Genomic DNA, 21,102 nt, shown 5'->3' with positions numbered 1-21,102 from the left:
AAGTCTGGTCTCTCATTGTCAATATGTCACACAAGCACACCGCACACCTCTCTCCTTCCCTACCTGCCTGTTTTCCTCAGTCTGGTCACAGGTGGACCCAATTCAAGCAGATACCAGCTACTCTATTATGGGGACTCTCAGAAGGGCTCTGTGCCTCAAGTTGGAGGGGATGTGTGGAACAGATGGGGTGGATGTTTCCAGCCCTGATATTCTTTAATTCAGCCCTGCCAGGCCTAGCGGGTTCACCCTGGGCACCCACCAGCAGCTTGGTGTTCTGATTCAGTGCGTCCTGCTCCCGGGGTGAGAGGTCGAAAGGAGTGAGGCCCATGCTCTTGCATATTCGGTTGCAGGCATGAGAGTGGAAGAAGAGCGCCATCCCCCGGACTCCTGTGGACAGAACAGGGGAGAGACAGCCTGGCCACATGGCCAGGGTGGGTGGAAACATGCTGAGCTGGAAGTGAGGGTCAGAGATCCCAGGTTCCCAACCCGATGAACTTGGGAAGGCCCATCGTTGCTTCGGTCTGTTTCTTTGGGTGAGTAAAGAACTTGCAGAGGCTAGGAGCAAGGACGTTCCGGCTTTCCCACTGACCTAGGTTTCCATCTCCAAAGTCCGTGCCCACCTCCGTGTGGATCTGTGGGTCGGTGTAGAGGTCACCCACACCCTGGATGTCCACCACAATCAGCTGATGGCCAGAACGCTCAAATGTGAAGTGGCTGAAGGCCTGTGGGGTCAGATAGAAAAGGAGGCTGTGAACTGTGCAGATGCTGGGCAGTCACTGTGGTGGCTGGGGTGTGTACCATCCCCACTCCACCCATGTTGGGGTGCATTCTCTGCAAAGGGCAATTGTACAGAGGACAGGATAGAGGCAGGAGGCCTGTTCAGTTCTGCAGGGACCTTGGGGATGCAAATCCTGTGGCCAACTTAGGTCTGCTGGTAGAAGCTGGCATGGGATGACAGGTGTTGGGTAACGGAATCTTCTTCAGAACCCTCCAAGGATTCTGGGGGGCAGGGGGGCTCATTCCCACAGGATCTTCCTTTCTAGGGCTGAGCCTGCTCAGGCTTCACTCCAAAGGGCTGGGGTGGGTGGAGACGTAGGTGTGTGCAGAGCAAGCCGGGGCCTCACCTGCGGAGTCAGGCGGACGTTGTCATCGCGGACAAAGCCCGAGTTAGAGTTGTACTTGATGTACTTGCCCTCGATGTAGTGCTCCAGGTGGAAGAGTGGCTGGCCGGGTCTCTCCTTCAGCTCAATGATGCACATCTGCATGATGTCCACCTTGGGGGGAGGTCAGGGAGTGGGGTCGGGTGGAAGGGCAGGCCTGGAGTGCACCCTCCTCCATCTAGGCTCTGACCCTGGGTTCCACCACTTCCCAACTGTCTGTGGCAGAACTAATTATCCCCAGGATGCATCATAAAGGGATGGCATTGCCTGGCCTCCCTTGTAGCTAGGGCAGTCATGTGGCCACACCCAGCCAATGGGAAGAGAGCAGCAGCAATGCTATAGCTGCAGCCTGCCCTGCAATGTGGGTGCTGCCTGCAAGCCAGAATGGACCAGGGATGGCAGAGCCACAAGACAGAAGGAACCAGGCCTCCGGATGACTCTCAGGAGGTGAGGCACCTGCCCACTTCAAGCCACTCCCAAGCAGGACTGTTGCATGAGTGAGAAAGACCATTTCCCACCAACACGTTTGCACGTCTGTTTGCCAGCAACTTAGCCTGTGCCTTATACTAATTCTGTGAACTGCAGTTTGTTAGTTTGCCTGTGCCTCAGTTTCCTCCCTGTGCAGAGGGGAAGCTCAGACTTAGTACAAAGATTACACTGTTGCTACACAAGGGAGTCAGTCGATGTTTCTGACATCATTATCATCAGCAGACGCGAGTTTAGTCATCTCTACCAACCTGTAAAGAGAGGTGCTCTCTCTGCAATGGGGAAGCAGGAGGAACTCTGATGCTTGGGCTAAAATTTTCATAAAGTACATGTTTAATGCTTCACAGAGGAGAAAATGTACACATGCTACATACAGTTTGTGAAGTGGGTAGGGAAGACCTGTGACTTATATATTTTATCTTGCTACATAAGGGCTCACCCATAGCACCCGTCACCCTCAGTGCCACCCACAGCATGGGAGGAACCAGGTCTGGGTTTCCCAAGAAAATGACCATTCCGGGAGGCTGAGTCATCAGACAGCAGTTTCAGAGGTCACAAAAGCCCAGAGCTGAGAGCTGAGGACTTCTCCAAACACAACCTCCTGGTTCTTGAGGCAAGGAGGGGAAGGGCAATCCTCAGAGGGCTCTCACCTCCTGTGCTGGCTCCTGAGGATGCTGTTGGCAGGGCCACCTGGTTAGCCAGAGGGCTCCCTGGGCAAGGGGCAGTGGGATGGGTTGTGTGGGCAGCCAGTACCTGCTCAAACACCACACTTCTCTCCCTGCTTTAACTCAGTCACATTCCTATTTACTAGACACCCAAATCCCTGCCCTTGGGGGACAGCAACTGAAATATTAACTACATGCACAAGACTCTTCCAGAAAGCACTAACTGCTCAGAAGAAAAGAAAAAGAACAAACCAGAATAATGAGGCAGAGGTGGTGGGGGTGGAAGGATGACTTCATTTAGGGTGGTCACAGATGGCCTTGCCGAGGAGGTGACACATGAGTTGAGACCTGAACTACAGGAAGGAGCTTGCCATGCAAGGATTGGACAGATCAAGGCCAGCATGTTGCCAATATCTGAGGAGATCACAGACACTGAGAATTGGAACTGTGGCTCTTAGGTCTACTCCAAGTGTGCTAAATAGAGGGCCTTGCAGACAGCAGGTGCTCAATAAATCCTGAGGCGCCCAGGAGTTGGTGCTTTGTATCCAGCAAGTGCTCAAGCAGTGGGGGCTGAGCTGTGAATTTAGGCAGGGCAGAGGCATGAAGCAATAATTTCTCAAATGCCCACAGGCAACAGGAAGTTCTGCTTGGCCTCATTCCTGTACAACCCTGGGGTCTCCAGCGAAGGGGTCAACCTGGCAGAGGGTGGGAAGCCTGGATTTGAGCTATGGCTCCATCTCCACCAAGCTGGGAAAGTCGGGTAACCTCACTGAGCTCTGAGTTCCTCAGGGAGCCAACAATGTGACCACCCCCCACTCCTCCTGCTTTTTCTTGGAAGCCGCTGCATCCCCAGTCTCTGGGTAGAACGCCCACCTTCCTGGCTCTAAGGAAAGCACATAGTTCAAGCAGGTCTAGCTGCATACTCCTTTCTCTTGGTCATGATGATTGGCTCATGGTAATAAGCATCTGACCTCATCAGAACCAATAAAATCCAAGTCTGACAAGAAATAAAAGCAAGAATCAATAAATGGGATGGATTCAGACTAAAATGTTTTCTTCTTACCAAAGGAAACAATCAACAACATGGAGAGCCTACAGAGTGGGAAAAAAATTCTTACCACATGCACTTCAGATACAGCACGAATCTCCAGAATTTATGAAGAACTCAAAAAAACTTAACACCAAAAATACGAATAACCCAATCAATAAATGGGCTAAGGAACTGAGTGGACACCTCACAGAAGATAGACAATCAATCAACTAATATATGAAAAAATGTTCAACATCGCTTAGTAATTACAGAAATGCAAATCAAAACTGCTCTAAAGGGGTTGGGGATATGGCTCAGTTGGTAGAGTGCTTGCTTTGCATGCACAAGGTCCTGGGTTCAATCCCCACCACCAAAAAACAAAAAAATCTAAGATCTCTTCTCACTCCAGCCAGAATGGCAATTATTAAGAATATAAGCAACAATAAATGTTGGCAAGGATGTGGGGAAAAAGGCACACTCATACATTGCTGGTGGGAATGTAAATTGGTGCAGCCACTCTGGAAAGCAATATGGAGATTCCTCAGAAAATGTGGAATGGAACCACCATTTGACCCAGCTATCCCACTCCTTGGTTTATACCCAAAGGACCTAAAATCAGCATACTACAGTAATACAGTCACATTAATGTTTATAGCAGCTCAATTCACAATAGCTAGATTGTGGAACTAACCTAGAAGCCCTTCAATAGATGAATGGATAAAGACACTGTGGTATATATATACCATGGAATATTACTCAGTCTTAAAGAAGAATAAAACTGTGGCATTTGCAGGTAAATGGATGAAGCTGGAGAATATCATGCTAAGTGAGATAAGCCAATCCTCAAAAACCAAAAGTCAAATGTTTTCTCTGATAAGTGGATGCTGATACCTAACAGGGGTGGGGGTGAGGGGTTAGGGAAGACTGGAGGAACTCTGGCTTGGACAGAGGGTAATGAGGGGAGGAGAGGGGGCAGGGGGAAGGAAAGATGGTGGAATGAGACAGACATCATTACCCTAGGTACAGGTATAATTACACGAGTGGTGTGACTACATTGTGTACAACCAGAGAAATGAAAAGTTGTGCTCCATCTGCGTACAAGGAATCGAAATGCATTCTGCTGTCATGTGTAACTAAATAGAAAAAATTTAAAAAAAAATCCAAGTCTGAGGCTTCCATTAGAAATTAAGGAAAAGTAGGTCTTGCCATTCTACCCAGGATGCTGAGGAGACAGAAAGCCAGCCTGGCGCCTCCAGGGACCACGTGCTACTACAAGTGACGAGGCTGCCTGAAGCCTGGTCAGCACAGGGGAACGCCCAGGCCAGAGATGAAGGGACAGTCCTGATGACCCCACTTTGGTCCAAGATCCAGCCCTGCCTACAGCCGGCGCTATTTTTGGGGCGCATGAAACGATGAATTCCCTTTTTGGATTAAGCCAGTCTAAGCGAGTTTCCATCATTTGCAAACAAAAATACGAATGGATCCCATCTGGAAATGGCGATTAAAGACATTCCAACCTCAGTGCTTGATTCTGAGGCATGGACGACTCTCTGCATATAGACTATGTGGCTCATTGTGCCCCACAAATTGCGGCTGTTATCAGCTACTGTGGAGAAGGTGAAGAAAGGCCCCATGAGCGCCACCATCCCCCGTCCCCAGACGCCGTCCCCATCACTCTGGAGTGGAAAGCAGGCAGGGAGCGGCCACACACCTGCTTGGGGGGCTTGTGCCGATTGTACTCCTCGCCCCAGAGCTTGGCCTCCATCTGCAGGCGGACATCCTCGAAGTACACGTCCCTGTCCACCGGCTCGATGTAGCGCTTGGCCACGTAGTTGGAGGCGCCCTTCCACTGCTGGGCGTGCAAGAAGGTGGAGAGCTTCTTCCTGGGGGAGAGGGAGGCGGCCTGTGGGCACCTGGGGTTCACTGGGGACACACCCTGGATCCTCAGGGTAGCAAGACCCTGCCCCATATGGATAACTGGAGGCAGAAACAAAACGTAGAAGTGGGAGAGGCATGTGCCCCCCACACTGCATCCTTCAAAGGGCTGGGAAGCCCTCGACCTTCAAACACCAGGGCAGAGATCAGTGGGACAGTCCCAGCCCACCGTCAGGTCCAAGGTGTGGGAACCTGGGCATTTTTTTTTTTTTTTGTATCGGGATTGAACCTAGGGGCATTTAACTGCTGAGCCACACCCCCAGTCCTTTTTTTTTTTTTTTTAATTTTGAGACAGGGTGTTGCTAAGTTGCTCAAGGTCTTGCTAAGTTGCTGAGGCTGGTCTTTAACTTGCAATCCTCCTATCTCCATCTCCCCGGTCGCTGAGAGTACAGGCAGGTGACACCATGCAGAACTTGGGCTTTAAAAAGACAGAGTACACTGTCCCCAGTCCTTTGCTGAAAATGTCTCAATTTCCTAGCTCTTAGGAGCCTGGCTGAGTCTGGGCAGAACCCCACATGCCAGGCTGAGTCACTTACGTCCTGAAGCACTCCCTCATTGCTCCACGGCCGAAAGGCTGAAAGACACCAAACAGAGAGATATCAGTCCCCATGTCCCACCCAGAAGCAAGTCTGAAACGGGAGATGTTGCCCTCAGACACCGCCCACCCGGAACCTCATCTCAATCCTGATATCCTTAAGCCCTCCCTCCTGCACCCCAGCACCAAAGCCTGAGAGGCCTTCCAGCCTGAAGGCTGCGGAGACAAGGAGGAGGCCCATGTGTTGAAGGTTGGTTCACCTGACCATGGTACACTATTAGGAGGTGGGGCCTAGGAGAAGGAAATTACGTCACTGCGGGGTGTACCCTGGAAGGGGATAGTTGAACCCCAGTCCCTCTTCTTTCTCTAATTCCTGGCTACCAAGAGGTGAACAGGTCTCCACCACCAAGTGCTCCTGCCATGATGTACTACACTGCCACAGGCACAAAGAAACAGGGCCAAGTGACATGAAACGAAACCTCTGTAACCATGAGCCAAAACACATCTTTTCTCTTTTAAGTTGATTATCTTGGGTATTTTGTCACAGTGACAGAAATCTAACACACTATTTCAAAAAGAAATGGGAGGCTAGAGTTGTAGCTCACTGGTAGAGCGCTTGCCTAGCATGTGTGAGGCACTGGATTTGATCCTCAGCACCACATAAAAATAAATAAAGTTATTGTGTCCACCTATAACTAAAAAAAAACAAAAAACAAAAAAAAAAACAACAACAAAAAAAAAAAACAGAAGGAAAAAAGAAAAGAAATGAACCCCCCACCCTGCAAAAAAAAAAGAAATGGAAACAATGTGAATGTCATCAAAATCAACTAGGTCTGTTCATTTGGTGAAATATTATACAGCAATGAGAATGAATGTAAAATGTTGAGTACAAGAAGCCACATTCAAAAGAACCCAGGCTGTGTGGCTCCGTTGGTAAAAATTGGCAAAATGGGGCTGAAGATGTAGCTCAGTGGTAGAGTGCTTGCCTAGCATGTGCAAAGCCCTGGGTTCCATCCCCAGCACTGGAAAAAAAAATTATTATTATTTTGACAAAACTAACTTAGGGTGATAGAAATCAAGGTAGTGCTTATGCTTGGGGGAGGCAACGGCATGAGATGGGCTTCTGGGGGCACTGGTTATGTTGTTTCTTCATCTGTGTGTCCACTTGGTGAAAACTCATCAAGCTGTAAGCTTTTCTCTTTCGCGCTGGGGACTGAACCAGAGCCTCATGCATGTTAAGCAGGTGCTCTGCCATGAGCTATGCCCCCAGCCAAGCCGTGCACATGACACTAGAAGAAGTTTCCCCAGACGACCCTTACCTCACTAAGCAGCAGGGACCCCATTTTCTACTATTTAAAAGCCTGGTTGCAACCCTCTGAATTCATTCGATAGCTCAGTTATGGGTAGTGACCTCCCATTTTTAAGAACTGATAAAATTACTTACAGCTAACTGCTTGTCAACAAAAGTGCTGAGAACAGTCTTTTGATAAGATGGTATCTTAGGATATGAAAGGTCCAAGATAGACCAATCTACAGGGACAGAGGGTAGATTCGTGGTGGCTGGGGTGGGAGTCGAGGGAATGGCTGATAGGCATGGGATATTGTTTGGGGGAAGGTGGAAATGTTCTGGAATTAATAATGGTGAGAGTTGCACAACTCTGTAAATACACTAAAAACAACAAAACCATATACCTTAAAGGGGCAAACTGCTGGCACATGAATGATAACTCAACAAAGCCATAATTTAAAAGATACAACACTATAACAGAAGGAATTCCCAGGGTTCCAAAAATCAAATGAAGTGGGTGTGGAGGGGAGGGTGCAGGGGTTGAAGTTGGCAGGAGAAAGTCCCCACTCAGCCCAGTCCCCTTGGGCCTCAGGGCCCAGCTCACCTGACATGCCATCTTGATCAGAACATCATCTTCCAGCCACTCCTCGGTGACAGCGTTGTACCTGTAGAGACCAGCGCCCATCCCAGAAGGGCATCATAACACCATCCCATCTCTAACTGGCTAAAGGCAAAAGACCCTCTGGGCTCCCCATGGCCTCATCCCTCCCTTGGCCCACAGGCCCTGCCGACCTCCTGGTCCTCCCTCATGGGGCCTGGTGCATGGATATTAAATGTCTGTCTGATGAGTAATCGAATACAGAAATATCCTTATTATAACTGGTCTATGTAACAGACAGAACTTCCCTGGGAGAGAGGCATCTGTACTCTCGATCTTACCAAGCCCCTGGGTCAGGTCCAGCCGGGTAGGTGGGAATATTTCCCAAGAACTAGGGTCTATTCAGGTAGGGGAAGGGGACAGTCCTATCTGAGTCCAGTCAGGAAAGGGGCTGCTGGGTCCACACTCAAGGTAGAGAGAGAGAGAGAGAGATGGAGAAGGTTCTGGAACATTCTGTTTCTGCCCTCCCAGGAATCCTCTTTCCCGGAGTACATCTGGCCCTGAGCCTGGCCAGGCCCCAAACAGGTTTGACTGGTGGGAAGCTCCTCAGCGCAGTGGATCACTATCATCTAACACCCTCTCCTGTGCCAGGGTGTTCCGAGCTCTGCTTGAGGCCTCTCTTGGCCTCTCTTGGCCCACTCCTCAGCTCAGGCAGACTCCAGAACACTCCTGGCCCTGGTCAGAACAGGTTTCTCAGAGCCTGAAACCTCTGCAAGGAAAAACAAGCAGAGACCTTATAGGGTCTCTGCCCCAGGCCCAGGGAGGAGGGCTCTTTGCAGCTGCTTGCAACCAGCTTCTGGGAATACAGTGCTCAATAAATAATAGCAGTGATTGTTTTTATTACTAGATAGAGATGAAGGTAATGAAAATAATCCTCCCTTGCCTGCAAACCGAGAAGGTCCCAGGGACTGGGGCAGGGGAAGCATGTGACCTGGTAAAGGTTTTACTGACTCACAGTCACTAACATCAGAAAGGCCACAGTGCTCAAAGTTCCCTGAGCTCACATGATCCACTTCCCTCAACCTTCACAGTAACACTGAGACTGCTGGTTATTACACCCATTTTCCAGATGGAGACACTGAGACTAGGAGAGGCAAAGTAACCTGCCTTAGATTCTAGGATTCAAATGTAGGTTGGTTTAAGTAAGAACCTTGTTCTCAACAGGCCTGGGTACAACCCACATGGACAGGAAGTCTGTTCCAATAAAGAACCAGTTTGCACCAGAGCCCATGAAAGCCCAGGAACAGAGGAGGAAGCCTCTAGTTTAGAAATCTCAGGAGATTCTAGGTATGGCCTCCTACCGCCCACAGCCAGGGCGAAGGAAGTCGGCTACTTTAATTAGGAAATAAACATTTTGGCATGGTTCCAGATCACAGCTGAGCTTGAGGACACAGCCAGTCCAGCACATGTCCAGCTTTCCCAGGCTGGTGACCCCCAGGGCCTTTCTGGTGGACATTAGGCCTGTATGTCATCAGCCAGCTACCACTGTGCTCTCGGAGGTGGAAAGGGTCAGTGCCTGTACCTTGCCCTGCTAGGCTGCCCAGCACAGACCCCGCGAGGAGATGAGCCTCCAGTGGTGGAAGCGGGGTTCATGAGGGACGAGACGAGTACTGCAGGAAGGGGGAGGGGGCAGTGACACTTTTCAACACTGTAGCTAGGTGGCACTTTGTCACTAGATCTGGCTATTGAGATGCATGGGAAATGGAGGCCACTTCCTGGGTCAAGGCAGGCTTTGAAAAGCTGCAGTGCTTCCTCAATGCTATCCTTCCCTTTGGTGCAGTTGTGGGGTCACATATGGAGATGATGAAGCCACAAGGTGGAAGTAACCTGGACCCCCAAGTTGTCCCCAAGAGCGCTCAACTTTTGCCTCACTTCAAACATGTAAGAAATACACTTTATTGCATGAAGCCCCTGGGCTATTTGTTACTGCAGCATAGCTCAGTCTCACCTGCCTAATACATACCCTATGGGACTGTTAGAAGGACTCAGGGGACTTTAGTCCTTGCAGGATACACAGGTGCTCACACATTGTCTGCAGTTATTACAAGTTGAGTACCACTTATCCAAAATGCATGGAACCAGAAACATTCCAGATTTTGGATTTGTTTGGATTTTGGAATATTTGCATAGACTTGACTGGTTGAGCAGTCCCAATTCGATATTCCAAAATGCTCCAAAGGTTGAAACTTGGGCTTCTAGATTGGGGGTGCTTGATCTGTGTTACTCCCTTCTCTTTGCATCCAGGGGTACTTGGGCCTCCCTGTCAGTGAACAGGCCCCTGGCTCCCAGGACTCCCCAAAGCCCCCAGGTGAGCTGCTGACCTGTGCCGAGTGGCATGTTCAGTGGCAATGTCCTCGAGGTGGAACTCAGCCCAGGGGTCAGGCATGTGCTTGGCCTTCTCGATTGCGTGCTTCCAGGCTTCCTGCAGAAGGCAAAAGGGAACATGAGGCTCAGGCCAGGGGCAGCCCAGCCTCCTCATGCCCTGCCATTTCCCCTGGGCAGGAGCAGTCCCCAAGAGACTCTATTTGTTCTCGTGGGCACAATATTCTTATGGAAAGAGCGACACATCTTAATTACACACTTTTTCGCTTATAGCCAAAAAGTTGAGAAGGAAAATAAGGTACCAGGCTGGGGGTGCAGCTCAGTGGCAGAGCACTGGCCTAGCATGCGTGAGACCCTGGGTTTGTCCCCAGCAAAGAAGGGAAAGAAAGAAAGAAAAGAAGATATCATGTGTTATGGTGTGGAGGTGAGGTGTCCCCCAAAAGCTCACGTATGAGACAGTGCAGGAAGGTTCAGAGGAAAAGTGATTGAGTTTTGAGAGTCTTAACCTAATCAGTGAATGGATCCCAGATGGGATTAACTGAGTGGTAACTGGAGGCAGGTAGGATATGGCTGGAGGAAGTGGTTAATTGAGGGCATGGCTTTGGGGTATGTATTTGTTATCTGCCAAGTGGGGTCTCTCTCTGCTTCCCGATCACCACATGAGCTGCTTCCCTCTGCCACACTGTTCCACCATGTTCTGCCTCACCTTGATCCCCAAGGAATAGAGCCAGCCTTGGACTAAGACCTCTGAAATCCTGAGCCCTCAAATAAACTTTTCCTCCTCTACAGTTGTGCTGGTCAGATCATTTAGTCACAGCAACAAAACAGCTGAATAAAACACCATGCCACATTATGATGAAGCCAAAAACGCCCTCACCAGGTTCTGGTGCCTTGCTCTTGGACATGCCAGCCTCCAGAACAGTAAGGCAAATAAACTTCTTTATAAACTACCTGGCCTCAGTTATTTTGTTATAGCAACAGAAAACAGGTGAAGGCTTGGTATGATCCCATTTTTTGTTTGAAAAAGCTCATTTTTATCTGGGAGGTGGGGGTTTAGCTTGGTGGAAGAGCATGTCCTCATCAACAGCAAAGACCAGGGTTCAACCCATAGCACCAAAAAAACTAACTAACACAAAATGTCCATAGAATTGCTTTTGTGATACTAAGGTGGAATCCTTCCTGTCCGAAATCAACTCCAGTACCCATGGTGGATAGCAACCCTCTTCTGCTCTCTTCCTGAAAAACCTAAATCTCTGCCCTTTGGTCTCCTCAGAATCAGTGAGACCAAAACTCCTTTCTAGGCCAGAGGCGATCATGGTGAGGGGACTAGATGGTGGACCGGACATTGTTTTGGCATGGTGGGCCCACAGCAACTCCAAGATGGGAGGAAATGTAGGGAACAGCAGTCCTAGGCCTCCCCATGTCCCCGCTAGCATCCCTCAGCAACCCTGGCCAGCCTCTGCAGGGGTCTGGCTTCCCAGAGACTCCAACCCAAACAGGGCTACACCATGCCCAGCCGACCCCATGAGCCTGGGACCTCACGGGGACCCTTCTCAAAATAAAAGCCATCAGGCAGAGAAGCTGGACCTGCAGTGTCACATACACACACTCAGAGCTCGCTGGAGCTTTCTAATCTTTGCAAAGCCCCCAAAATAAAGGGCATGTTTTTTTCTTTACAATACAGAAGCTAATTTAGATTTAGTGAAACACGTGAAAAATATAGAAGGCAAAGAAAAATCAAATCTATAGGACACCATCCACTCAGAACAACTGTGAACCATGTTGGAATGAGTTTTTCTCCAGGTTTTTTGGAATTTGTTTGTTTTGGTGCTGGGGATTGAACCCGGGGTGCTTTACCAATAAACCACATCCCCAGCCCTTCTAATTCTTTATTCTGAGACAGGGTCTCACAAATTGCTGCGGTTGGCCTCGGAATTTGGCAATCCTCCTGCCTCGGCCTCCGGAGTGGCTGGGATTACAGGCGTGTGACACTGTGCATTCTTGTCTTTTTCAGGAAGACAAATCAGTGACTGATTCTCCTGATTCCAAAAAGATGGTTTGCTTTGAGTGAAAACTGCAAGCACAATGGAACTCTGAACTAGAAAGTGGAAGTCCTCCCTAACCACGCCCCCTTCCTTTCAAAACCACAGATGATGGCTGATGTAGCTACTCTGCAAGTTTTTCCTTTGCCTTGTCAAGGGAAACCTGTATTTAGGAGCCTTGGGGTGGCACCTCACCTTCATTCTGCATCTTACTTCCCCCCACATCACGTGGGATCCTGGATGGCTTTCCATGTCGTGTGCACAGACTGCCCGGTTGACCTCTTTCCTTTCCAGGGCTGTAGGATATATAATTATATACATGTACCCTAGGGTATTTGTCTAACCTCCAGTGGATGGATACTTGGATTCTCTCCAAGATGTCCTAGTACAAACAGTGCCTAAGTGAACATTCTTGTCTGCACGTTTGTGCAAGATCTCAGTGTAGGACCTTTTTTTTTTTTTTTTTTTTTTTTTTTTGTGGTACTGGGGATCGAAGTCAGGGCCTTGTGTTTGCGAGGCAAGTACTCTACCAGCTGAGCTATCTCCCCAGCCCCCTTTTCTTTTCCTTTTTTTTTTTTTATGTGACTGCTGGATCACATTTAAAATCTGGGAGTTGCAAGGTATATATAACTCAGTGGTACAGCACGTATGAGGCCCTGGATTAAATTCTCAGAACTTTATATACATACATATATGTATACATATATGTATGTATATAAAGGCTTGAGGCAGGAGGATCAAAGCCACAGCAACTTAGCGAGGCCCTAAGCAATTCAGCAAGACCCTGTCTCTAAATGAAATACAAAAAAGGGCTGGGGATGTGGCTTAGTGATTGAGTGTCCCTGGGTTCAATCCCCAGTATCGAAAAAAAAAAAATTACACTCCATGAAAGGTTGCTTAAATTTTTAAACATGAACATTATATCAAGCAATTATAAAATTGACAAATCAGTTTACAGCCTGTTTTAAGAGTAGTATAATAATCCACCAAGTTTATTGTTATTGACTTAACTACTCTACTCCCTCGTTAGACTTGGAACTTGTTACTGATTTTTCCCTGTTATAAATAACCCCACAGCAGATGTTTTGACATCTTAAAATATTTTCTGAATTTCAAACCCTATACTTTAAAAAGGAACCGCAGGGCTGGGGATGTGGCTCAGTGGTAGGACACTTGCCTGGCATGGGCAAGTCTTGGATTCAATTCCAGCACTGCAAAAATAAAAATAAAAAAGTGCCACAGTCACTTCTCATCTTCCAGCTGCTCAAAAAGGCAGGGACAGCCTTTGACCCCTGCCAGTGAACCTGAGAAGTCAGCGGGACATCCTTCTCAGTCTCTCTATCCAGATATCCTGATCTCTGCCAGAGACACAGGGCTCTCTGGGCCTCAAATGGTGACTGCAACACTCCCTAATCCACCAGCCACAGGGCTCTCCCAGTCGATGAGGATCATCGCCAAAAATCACCTGGATGGATGCCAGGGCCCAACCAAAAAACCAGTCAAGGGAGAAAGAATTTCACAATTAGAGGGTGTGGTATTTCATGGAGTCAAAATCACCTTGTTTCCAAACCCAGAAAAAAAAAATCATGCCATTGGCAATGGGTGCATTTAATGCAATGGCGTTTTCTTTTTTTTTTTTTTTTTAAGCACAATATAAAAGTCTTGTACTAACATCCGGGCCCCTTGAGTCTGGGGTCACCGTCACAGACCAGCTGAGGGGAACCTCTACACCCTTGTTTCCAGAGGAGGAAGAAGTAGGTGTTGGATACTGGTGGCCAAGACTTTTTGTAGTCCCTGCACCTGGGGAAGGTGAGCTCTCCGGAGAAATGGACTCCCTGAGTGGCACCGCTCATTAGAGGCGACCTGCCTGAGCTGAATGTCTAACGTTTGCCCTCAGGTCAGGAAAACTATCGGGATAGCAAACTATCGGGATATTCTCAGACGCCTCGAGGGGAGCGGAAGAGGTACTGGCACCTTTAAGAGCCATCTGGCAATGGCTGTGGACCTTCTCTTGCAGTAACCTGTGGCCAGTCATTTCCATCACCTACAGGTGTGCCCAGATCAGTGGGCCAACGGCTGTCGATGCTCTAATCGTTATGTGTCAAGCACCTGCCCATCCACAGCATGGTGGTTACTTTCACATGCAGCCACTAAAAAGATCAAGGTGCCAACTCCGGTGAGTCCTAAGACTATGGCTGAGGCAGAAAAAAACAAGTTGCAGAAAAATACAAACACAATCACACCATTTTCTGGTGAAGGAAACCGAGAAGGTCAAATGTAAGGATTTTCTAAGGTTGTGTGTATCTAGGTGAATCTATATTTATATGTAAATGAATTTAAAAAGGTGCTAAAAAGATTTACACCAAAGTGACATAAAGGTTATCTCTGAATATAGAAGAGAATAAGAGGTCAATCTAGGAAACTGGCTTTACCCTTACCATGAGAAAGGTATTGCACGTGTAGATTAAAGTTAATAAACAACAAAAATCACTGCATTAGATGATTTCTTTCTTTCTTTTTTTTTGGGGGGGGGGGGGGGGGTGGAACCCAGGGCTAGGCAAGCGCTCTACTACTGAGCTACATCCCCAGCAGTTAATGATTCCTAAATATGCTCTAGTTCTAAAGATTCCAAAACTGTTGTGTGGCTAATTAATCTCACATAGAACAGGGAGCTGAGGGGTTTCATAAGAAGTAAAACACAACCCTGGTGGTAGAACAGAAAGGCTCTGGTTCTTCAAAGCCTGAGGATACAAAAGAAAAAAGAAAAAAGAAAAATTTAATACTAATACCAACACCAGTATATTTCCCGGAGGATGCTGGGAGTGAGGCCAGGTGAGCAGGTAAGACGTTTGCAGCTTCTTTGGCCCCTGGGATGGTTTTGTTGCTTTGCCATTTTGTGTTCCTACTGTAATCAGTATGACAAGACCAGAAATGCCCTCACCGGTTCTGGTGCATTGCTCCTGGACTTGCCGGCCACTGGCACAGCAATCAAGGCCTCTGGGTCTTCAGCCTCCAGTGGTTCACTGAGGCCTCCTTGAAATACCAGCTGGGACTTTTCACGAGTGGAGGTTTTGACCCATCAGTACTTCTGTGGACTCTCAGAAATACAGTTCTGAGTCAGCCTGACTCTTCTTCCTTCTTGGAGGACAGAAATAGGCTTGCACCAAACTTAACAAGAAAATAAGAGAAGCAGGAAGGAGTGAGGAACCACGGCCAAGTCCCGGGTGGGAGGAGGCTTTGTGGCTGCCTCATGCCGTGCCACGTGGACTCGGGATTTGTCCAACTGTCAGTGCAGCCTAGCATTGCATGTAGCAACAACCACAAACAAAACGAAAAAGAAAATAAGGACACAGTCCAAGCAGACCACAAGAGGTAAATTCTTAAAGAAACCATGATAAAATAATTTATGACTTGGGGATTTTGCATCATGAAAGGTTAGATAGTTCTTGCTAACTCCAGATTTGTAAGGAAAAAATGTGCAAGTTTTCTTCTTATTATTTAATGGTTGTGTTATTTAAAAAATATCTATGGTACATATAGTATGTATGAAGGAATATGAGATAAGGCAGGGATATTACTTTACTTATCCCTATAACATTTATTGACTACTTCTTTTTCCCAGTAATTTGAAATGATATCCTTTTTATACATTCAATTTCTATATGTATCTGAGTGTACTTACTTCTGGACATTCTATTTTGCTAACAGACCGGTATGATATTCTTAAACTATTTAGGCTTTTAAAAAAGCCTCAATGTGTTTTAGTGCTGGTCCCACTTCATGTTTATTTTTTTTCACTAAATTTAGCATCAGGTGATATAGCTTAAAACTGTTTTCATTGAGATTTTGTTAAATTTACAATTTAATTTACACAATAATATGGTCCTTCTATTTGTAGAAAGGCTATCTTTTTTGGTTTCAGTGGTATTTTAATTTTTAGTAGGTCTCATTTTTGTTGACAAACATATTCATATATTTTTTGTTACTGTTATATATGAAATCTTTTCTTCCAGTAAATCTTCCAAAAGATGGTTTGAATATAGGTAAACTACTGATTTTTGTATGTTGATTTTGTACTTGGTAATCTAATTAAACTATCTTCCTGTTTGTAGTAGCTGTTAATAAACTAGCTTGAATCTAAAAATAGAAACATAAAAAAATAACTATTATAAAAAAATAACTATTATAAAAAAATAGTTGAATAAAAAATAACTATTATAAAAAAAAAAGAAACTATGATATGTTCATGGACGGGACTGTCATGGAACCATCAAAAAACATGGAGCACAGTGGCACAGGCCTGTAATCCCAGTCACTCAGGACACTGAGGCAGGAGGATTGCAAGTTTGAGGTCAGCCTCAGCAATTTAGAAAGACCCTGTCTCAAAATTAGTACAGTTAGCTGAGTGGAATAGTAAAGTGGCCCTGGGATCAATCCCCAGTACCATGCTTACACACAAAAAAGAAATACTTAAAAAAAAAATCCATATTTACTGATGCAGAAATTATGATGATCTATTGTTGGCTAACGAAAAACCGGTTACTGGAAAGCATATCTAGCCATGATCCTACAATAGTAATAAAAAGTCAGATTGATTTATTTATTTTCTATGTGTATTGAAATATAGAAAAGTCTGAAATACTAAGACCTTAACGGCAATTATAGCTGCACTTTCATTGTTTTTTGTAAGGCACATGGAGCATGTCTATAATCAATACAGGAAATCACTGTAAAAGAAACTAACCCAAAAAATCCTAAAGAAAACTCTCTGTTGCAAAAAGTAGCTGCAGCTGATTTCTCCCAACCAGCTGAATTCTGAGCCTGGCTAGAGAGGAAGGGAAAGATAGAAATAATAATAATCAAAGCAACATTCCCTAGTCGAAGCCCTTGCCTCTTGGAAGCGCTTGTCCGACAGCATCCTGCCCGCACCTGAGGAGCAGGTAGGACTGTTCCCTGGTCTGTGGACAGGACTCGTTGAGCAAAGGAGGCTTCTTGCCAAAGACCAACACCCAGGCAATGGCAGATCCAGGACTCAGACCCAAACCTGCCACGCCCGGTCGCTGCTGTTTTGTAAAAAGCCTAAGGGATCAGAACACATCTCCACGTGACCTAGCAATTTCACTCCTCAAGAGAATCTACCCAAGTATCTACCCAAGAGAAATGACTTGTGACTTGCCCATAAACAGCAGCATCATTCGTAATACTGAATAAAAAGGTCCATTGTGGATGGATTTTTTTTTTCTTTTGGTGGTGCTGGGGATTGAACCCAGGGTCTTGTGCATGTGAGGCAAGCACTTTGCCAACTGAGCTATATTTCCAGTCCCATGGATGGATTTTTTAAATGCAGCATATCCATACAACGGAATAACATTCAGAAATAAAAAGGAACAAAGCCCTGGTTTTTCCTTGTTTTAACATTCTGAAACATTGTGCTATATGAGAGAAGATAGACACAAAAACCACTTTTTATGTGACTATGTATCCGATATGTCCCGAAAAGATAAATCCATAGAGACGTAAAGTAGATAGTGGTTACCTAGGGCCAGGGAGAATGGGGATATTAGAGGGGTAATTACTAAGGGATGGGGTTCCTTCTTGGTGTTTGGTGATGGGTGCATAATTTTATAAATATACTAAAAGTCACTGAATTGTACATTTTATTTATTTTTTGATACTGGGGATTGAACCCAGGGGGACTCTACCACTTAGCCACATCCCCAGCACTTTTTTATATTTTACTTAGAGACACCGTCTCACTGAGTTGCTTAGCGCCTTGCTTTTGTTGAGGCTGGCTTTGAACTCACGATCCTCCTGCCTCAGCCTCCCGAGCTGCTGGGATTACAGATGTGTGCCACCGTGCCTGGTTGAACTGTACTTTTCAGATGGGTAAGGTGTGTGGTATGTGAATTACATTTCAATAAGGCTGCTAGAAAACTTTTTAAATAAAATAAAAAGAAGGGGAACTCTTATTAACCCACAGCACATTTGCACAAAGGATTTCAGCATTTTAGCACATGCACATCGTTTGGAAAGGTGATTCCCTACAGCTAGGCTCAAGCTTCCGGAGCCTTCTATTCTCCAGACGCCAGAGGTCATTGGGTGGCTTCCTGCACTATGCCAGCATTACTCTTTATTTATTTTTTTTATCTGGGACCCAGGATGCCTAGGTTTAACTTCCCAACTCTGCATTTCCAGAGCACAAAAAGTGTTGACAGTCTCTGGGTTAGTTCTGTGGTCACTGGGCATAGCTGAAGCCCAGGGCTGCCAGGGCGGGGCCTCCTGGGGCTCTGTGGCAGGGTCTCCTCTCTGCCCAGTGAGTCATCAGAGGCTAGTTCCTGGGCTCATTCCAGGGTGATCACTGTTCCTGGCCAGGCTGTTAGAGCCACCCTCTAGGGGTTACAGGCATGAGAGCAATCGCAATCGCAGTTGGCCAGCAAGGGCGTGGGGAGCAGGTGCCCATGCACGGAGAACACATATGCTGGTACAACCTCTGTGAAAGGCAAGCAGCGGTGCCCGGCTGAGTTTAAACCCACAAATGTTTTGGCCCGGCCACTCCATTCACGGGGAGTTCTCTGGCCAGTGCACCCTGCCTGGGCACAACGAAGCACGGTCTTCCCATGAAATGATATTCAGCCACTAAAAACAAAAAGCCCACAAACATGAGGAATCCTTCACACCGAAAAAAAAAAAAAAAAAGAAAAAGAAATACAATAAAACAAAAAACAGAACCACCACAAACACGCAAGCAGCAAACTGCAGTTGTGAAGAACATCAACTCTGAAGCAAGACTGCCTGGGTTTAAAAGCAGTCCCACTACTTCCCAGGCTCCAGGTCTCAGAGACTGGGCTCAACTATCTGGCCAAGTGCCAATCATCTCGGGATCTCTGTGCACTTAAAATGAGTTGATAGGAGAAAGGCACGTGCAGCAGGCCCACCCGCCGGCTGCATGGGTCAAGCTGGTTCTAGTTCATTTGGCTCCCTCCCAAGGGACAACACGGAGGAGGCTCCCTCCCAAGGGACAACACCGGAAGGCCTCCAGGTTGCAGAACAGGTTTGTAACATCACTGTGAAAAACAGCAGGAGGCAGCCCCATGCTGGTGTATAGAAGGAACCTTCTGGAAGGACATAGCCCAGGGTACAGTGGTGGGAGGCCTATTTTTACACATCCCACTTACACTGTTTGAGTTTATCTTGTTCATATATTACTTACATCTTATAAAATATATGCATTTTTAAAGTTTGCCTATACATATGTATAAGGACATTTGCTATTCATAATAGGGTTAAAAAAAAGAAAACTAAAATGTCCCTTAAGGACCTTGGAGTGCAGCTCAGTGGTACAGCACTTGCCTAGCATGCGCCAGGCCCTAGGTTCCATCCCCAGCACACACGCCAACGAAAGTCCCTCAAGGAGGGCTGAATAAATAAATCCACGTATATCATTTGATGAACTATAGATGCAGTGCACTAAATTTTTTTTAAAAAGAAGTATACTCTACATGTGCTGATGTGGAATGATTCCCCAAGATGTTCTGGGAAGGGGAACACCTTTTTTAAATAAAATTTCTCACTGTATTAAAAAATTAAAAACACATCTATGTTCATTGGCCTATTTTAGAAAATATGGAAATGACAGTAGAAGAGAAGAGTCACTCCTGGGCCTCTCCAGAGGCAGTCCTGTTGGTGGGCTGATGAGCTTCCTCCCAGGCGTGTGTGTGTGTGTGTGTGTGTGTGTGTGTTAGGGAGGTATAATCCCACTTCATACTGTGCTCTTTAAACATAATTCCAGAACAGAAGCACTTTCCCACGTTAGGATAAACATCCTCCAGTTGGCTGCCCTGTGTTCTATTGAGAGGGCAGCCCATTGATACTCTGCCACATCCCCAGGGAACCTGGGCCTGGACAAAGACAGAACCTGACTTTTCACAGTACACACCCAGTACCTGCTGGGTGGTGCTTCTTGGAGGAAGGCCAGGAGACCATTTTGGCTAAACAACCCAGGTTACCATGTGGACAGGAATTGTTTTAAAAACACATTAGATTTGGTGAGTGCCAGAAGGAATGAGGTTTGGAAAACTGAGCTGTTGTCTCTCTCTGAAGTCACCACTAGCATCAGTAACCCAACAGGGCCGGCTCTGGATGAGCTAGAACAGTGGACAATGGAGAGCCACATCCGTCCATCCATAGGTTTCTCTTACCAAGCGACCTCTGTACAGGAGCCATGGCAACAGCAAAGCCAGTGGACACATCCCCTCGCCTTCAGGTGAGGGCTGACTCATAAGAAATGACATCAGAGAATGTCGGATGCACCAAGAGATCTGCTAAGAGCCCTGGGGAACATGTGGGAAAGAGCCAGGAAGAGTGTCTGAAGATTGACAGGGAGCCAGGCTCAGTGGAGCAGGCCTGTGATCCCAGGGACTCTGGAGCAAGTTCAAGACCAGCTTTGCAACTTATTAAGGCCCTAAGCAATTTAGCAAGACCTTGTCTCAAAATACAAAATAAACAGGGCTGAGAATGTAGCTGAGTGGTAAAATGCTCTGGGGTTCATCCCCAAGAGCAAAAGAAAAAAAAAAATGCATATATATGCAAAATACTCGGAAGAGCAAATGCTCAGCATGTGAGGCCCTGGGTTAATCTCCAGCAGCCATAAAAATTTTTTTAAATGTTTAAATAGCTACCATTTTTTTGTCTTTATTATAGATCAGCACTGTGCCAAAGGTTTTTCAAGGATTTTTTTTTTTTCCATACACAAATGAAAACAAAATTTTTTTTTTCTGTTTTTTTAAAATGGTGTCAGGATCAAGCCCAGGGCCTCAGGAGTGCTGGGCAAGCGCTCTACCACTGAGCCACACCCTCAGCCCTGAAATCTGTATAGGTACTGTTTTTAATTCCAATGGCATCTTTGTTTTAATGTAAATTCAGCGTTCTGCTAGGAGGACGGCCCCTCCTGATGTACGTTTGAGCTGTCTGGCTATCTGCCC

General features: G+C 46.6%; 1 protein-coding gene across 1 annotated transcript in view; it reads right to left on the bottom strand.

Annotated features, from left to right (window-relative positions):
* Window positions 1–21,102, bottom strand: part of EEF2K (eukaryotic elongation factor 2 kinase) — a 58,196-nt gene that overhangs the window by 22,321 nt on the left and 14,773 nt on the right. Inside the window, exons 3-9 of the mRNA XM_079120411.1 lie at window positions 10,079–10,179; window positions 7,704–7,764; window positions 5,813–5,850; window positions 5,053–5,224; window positions 1,125–1,274; window positions 590–722; window positions 260–387 (exon numbers count right to left, since the gene is read on the bottom strand). Of these exons, the coding sequence (XP_078976537.1) occupies window positions 260–387; window positions 590–722; window positions 1,125–1,274; window positions 5,053–5,224; window positions 5,813–5,850; window positions 7,704–7,764; window positions 10,079–10,179 (783 nt within the window). The remainder of the gene's footprint in view (window positions 1–259; window positions 388–589; window positions 723–1,124; window positions 1,275–5,052; window positions 5,225–5,812; window positions 5,851–7,703; window positions 7,765–10,078; window positions 10,180–21,102) is intronic.

The sequence above is a fragment of the Sciurus vulgaris genome (genome assembly GCF_902686455.1).
Source record: "Sciurus vulgaris genome assembly, chromosome: 18".
NCBI classification, from domain to species: domain Eukaryota; kingdom Metazoa; phylum Chordata; class Mammalia; order Rodentia; family Sciuridae; genus Sciurus; species Sciurus vulgaris.
Note: the sequence above shows the minus strand (reverse complement) of the source record. Positions and strands in the feature narration are given on the sequence as shown.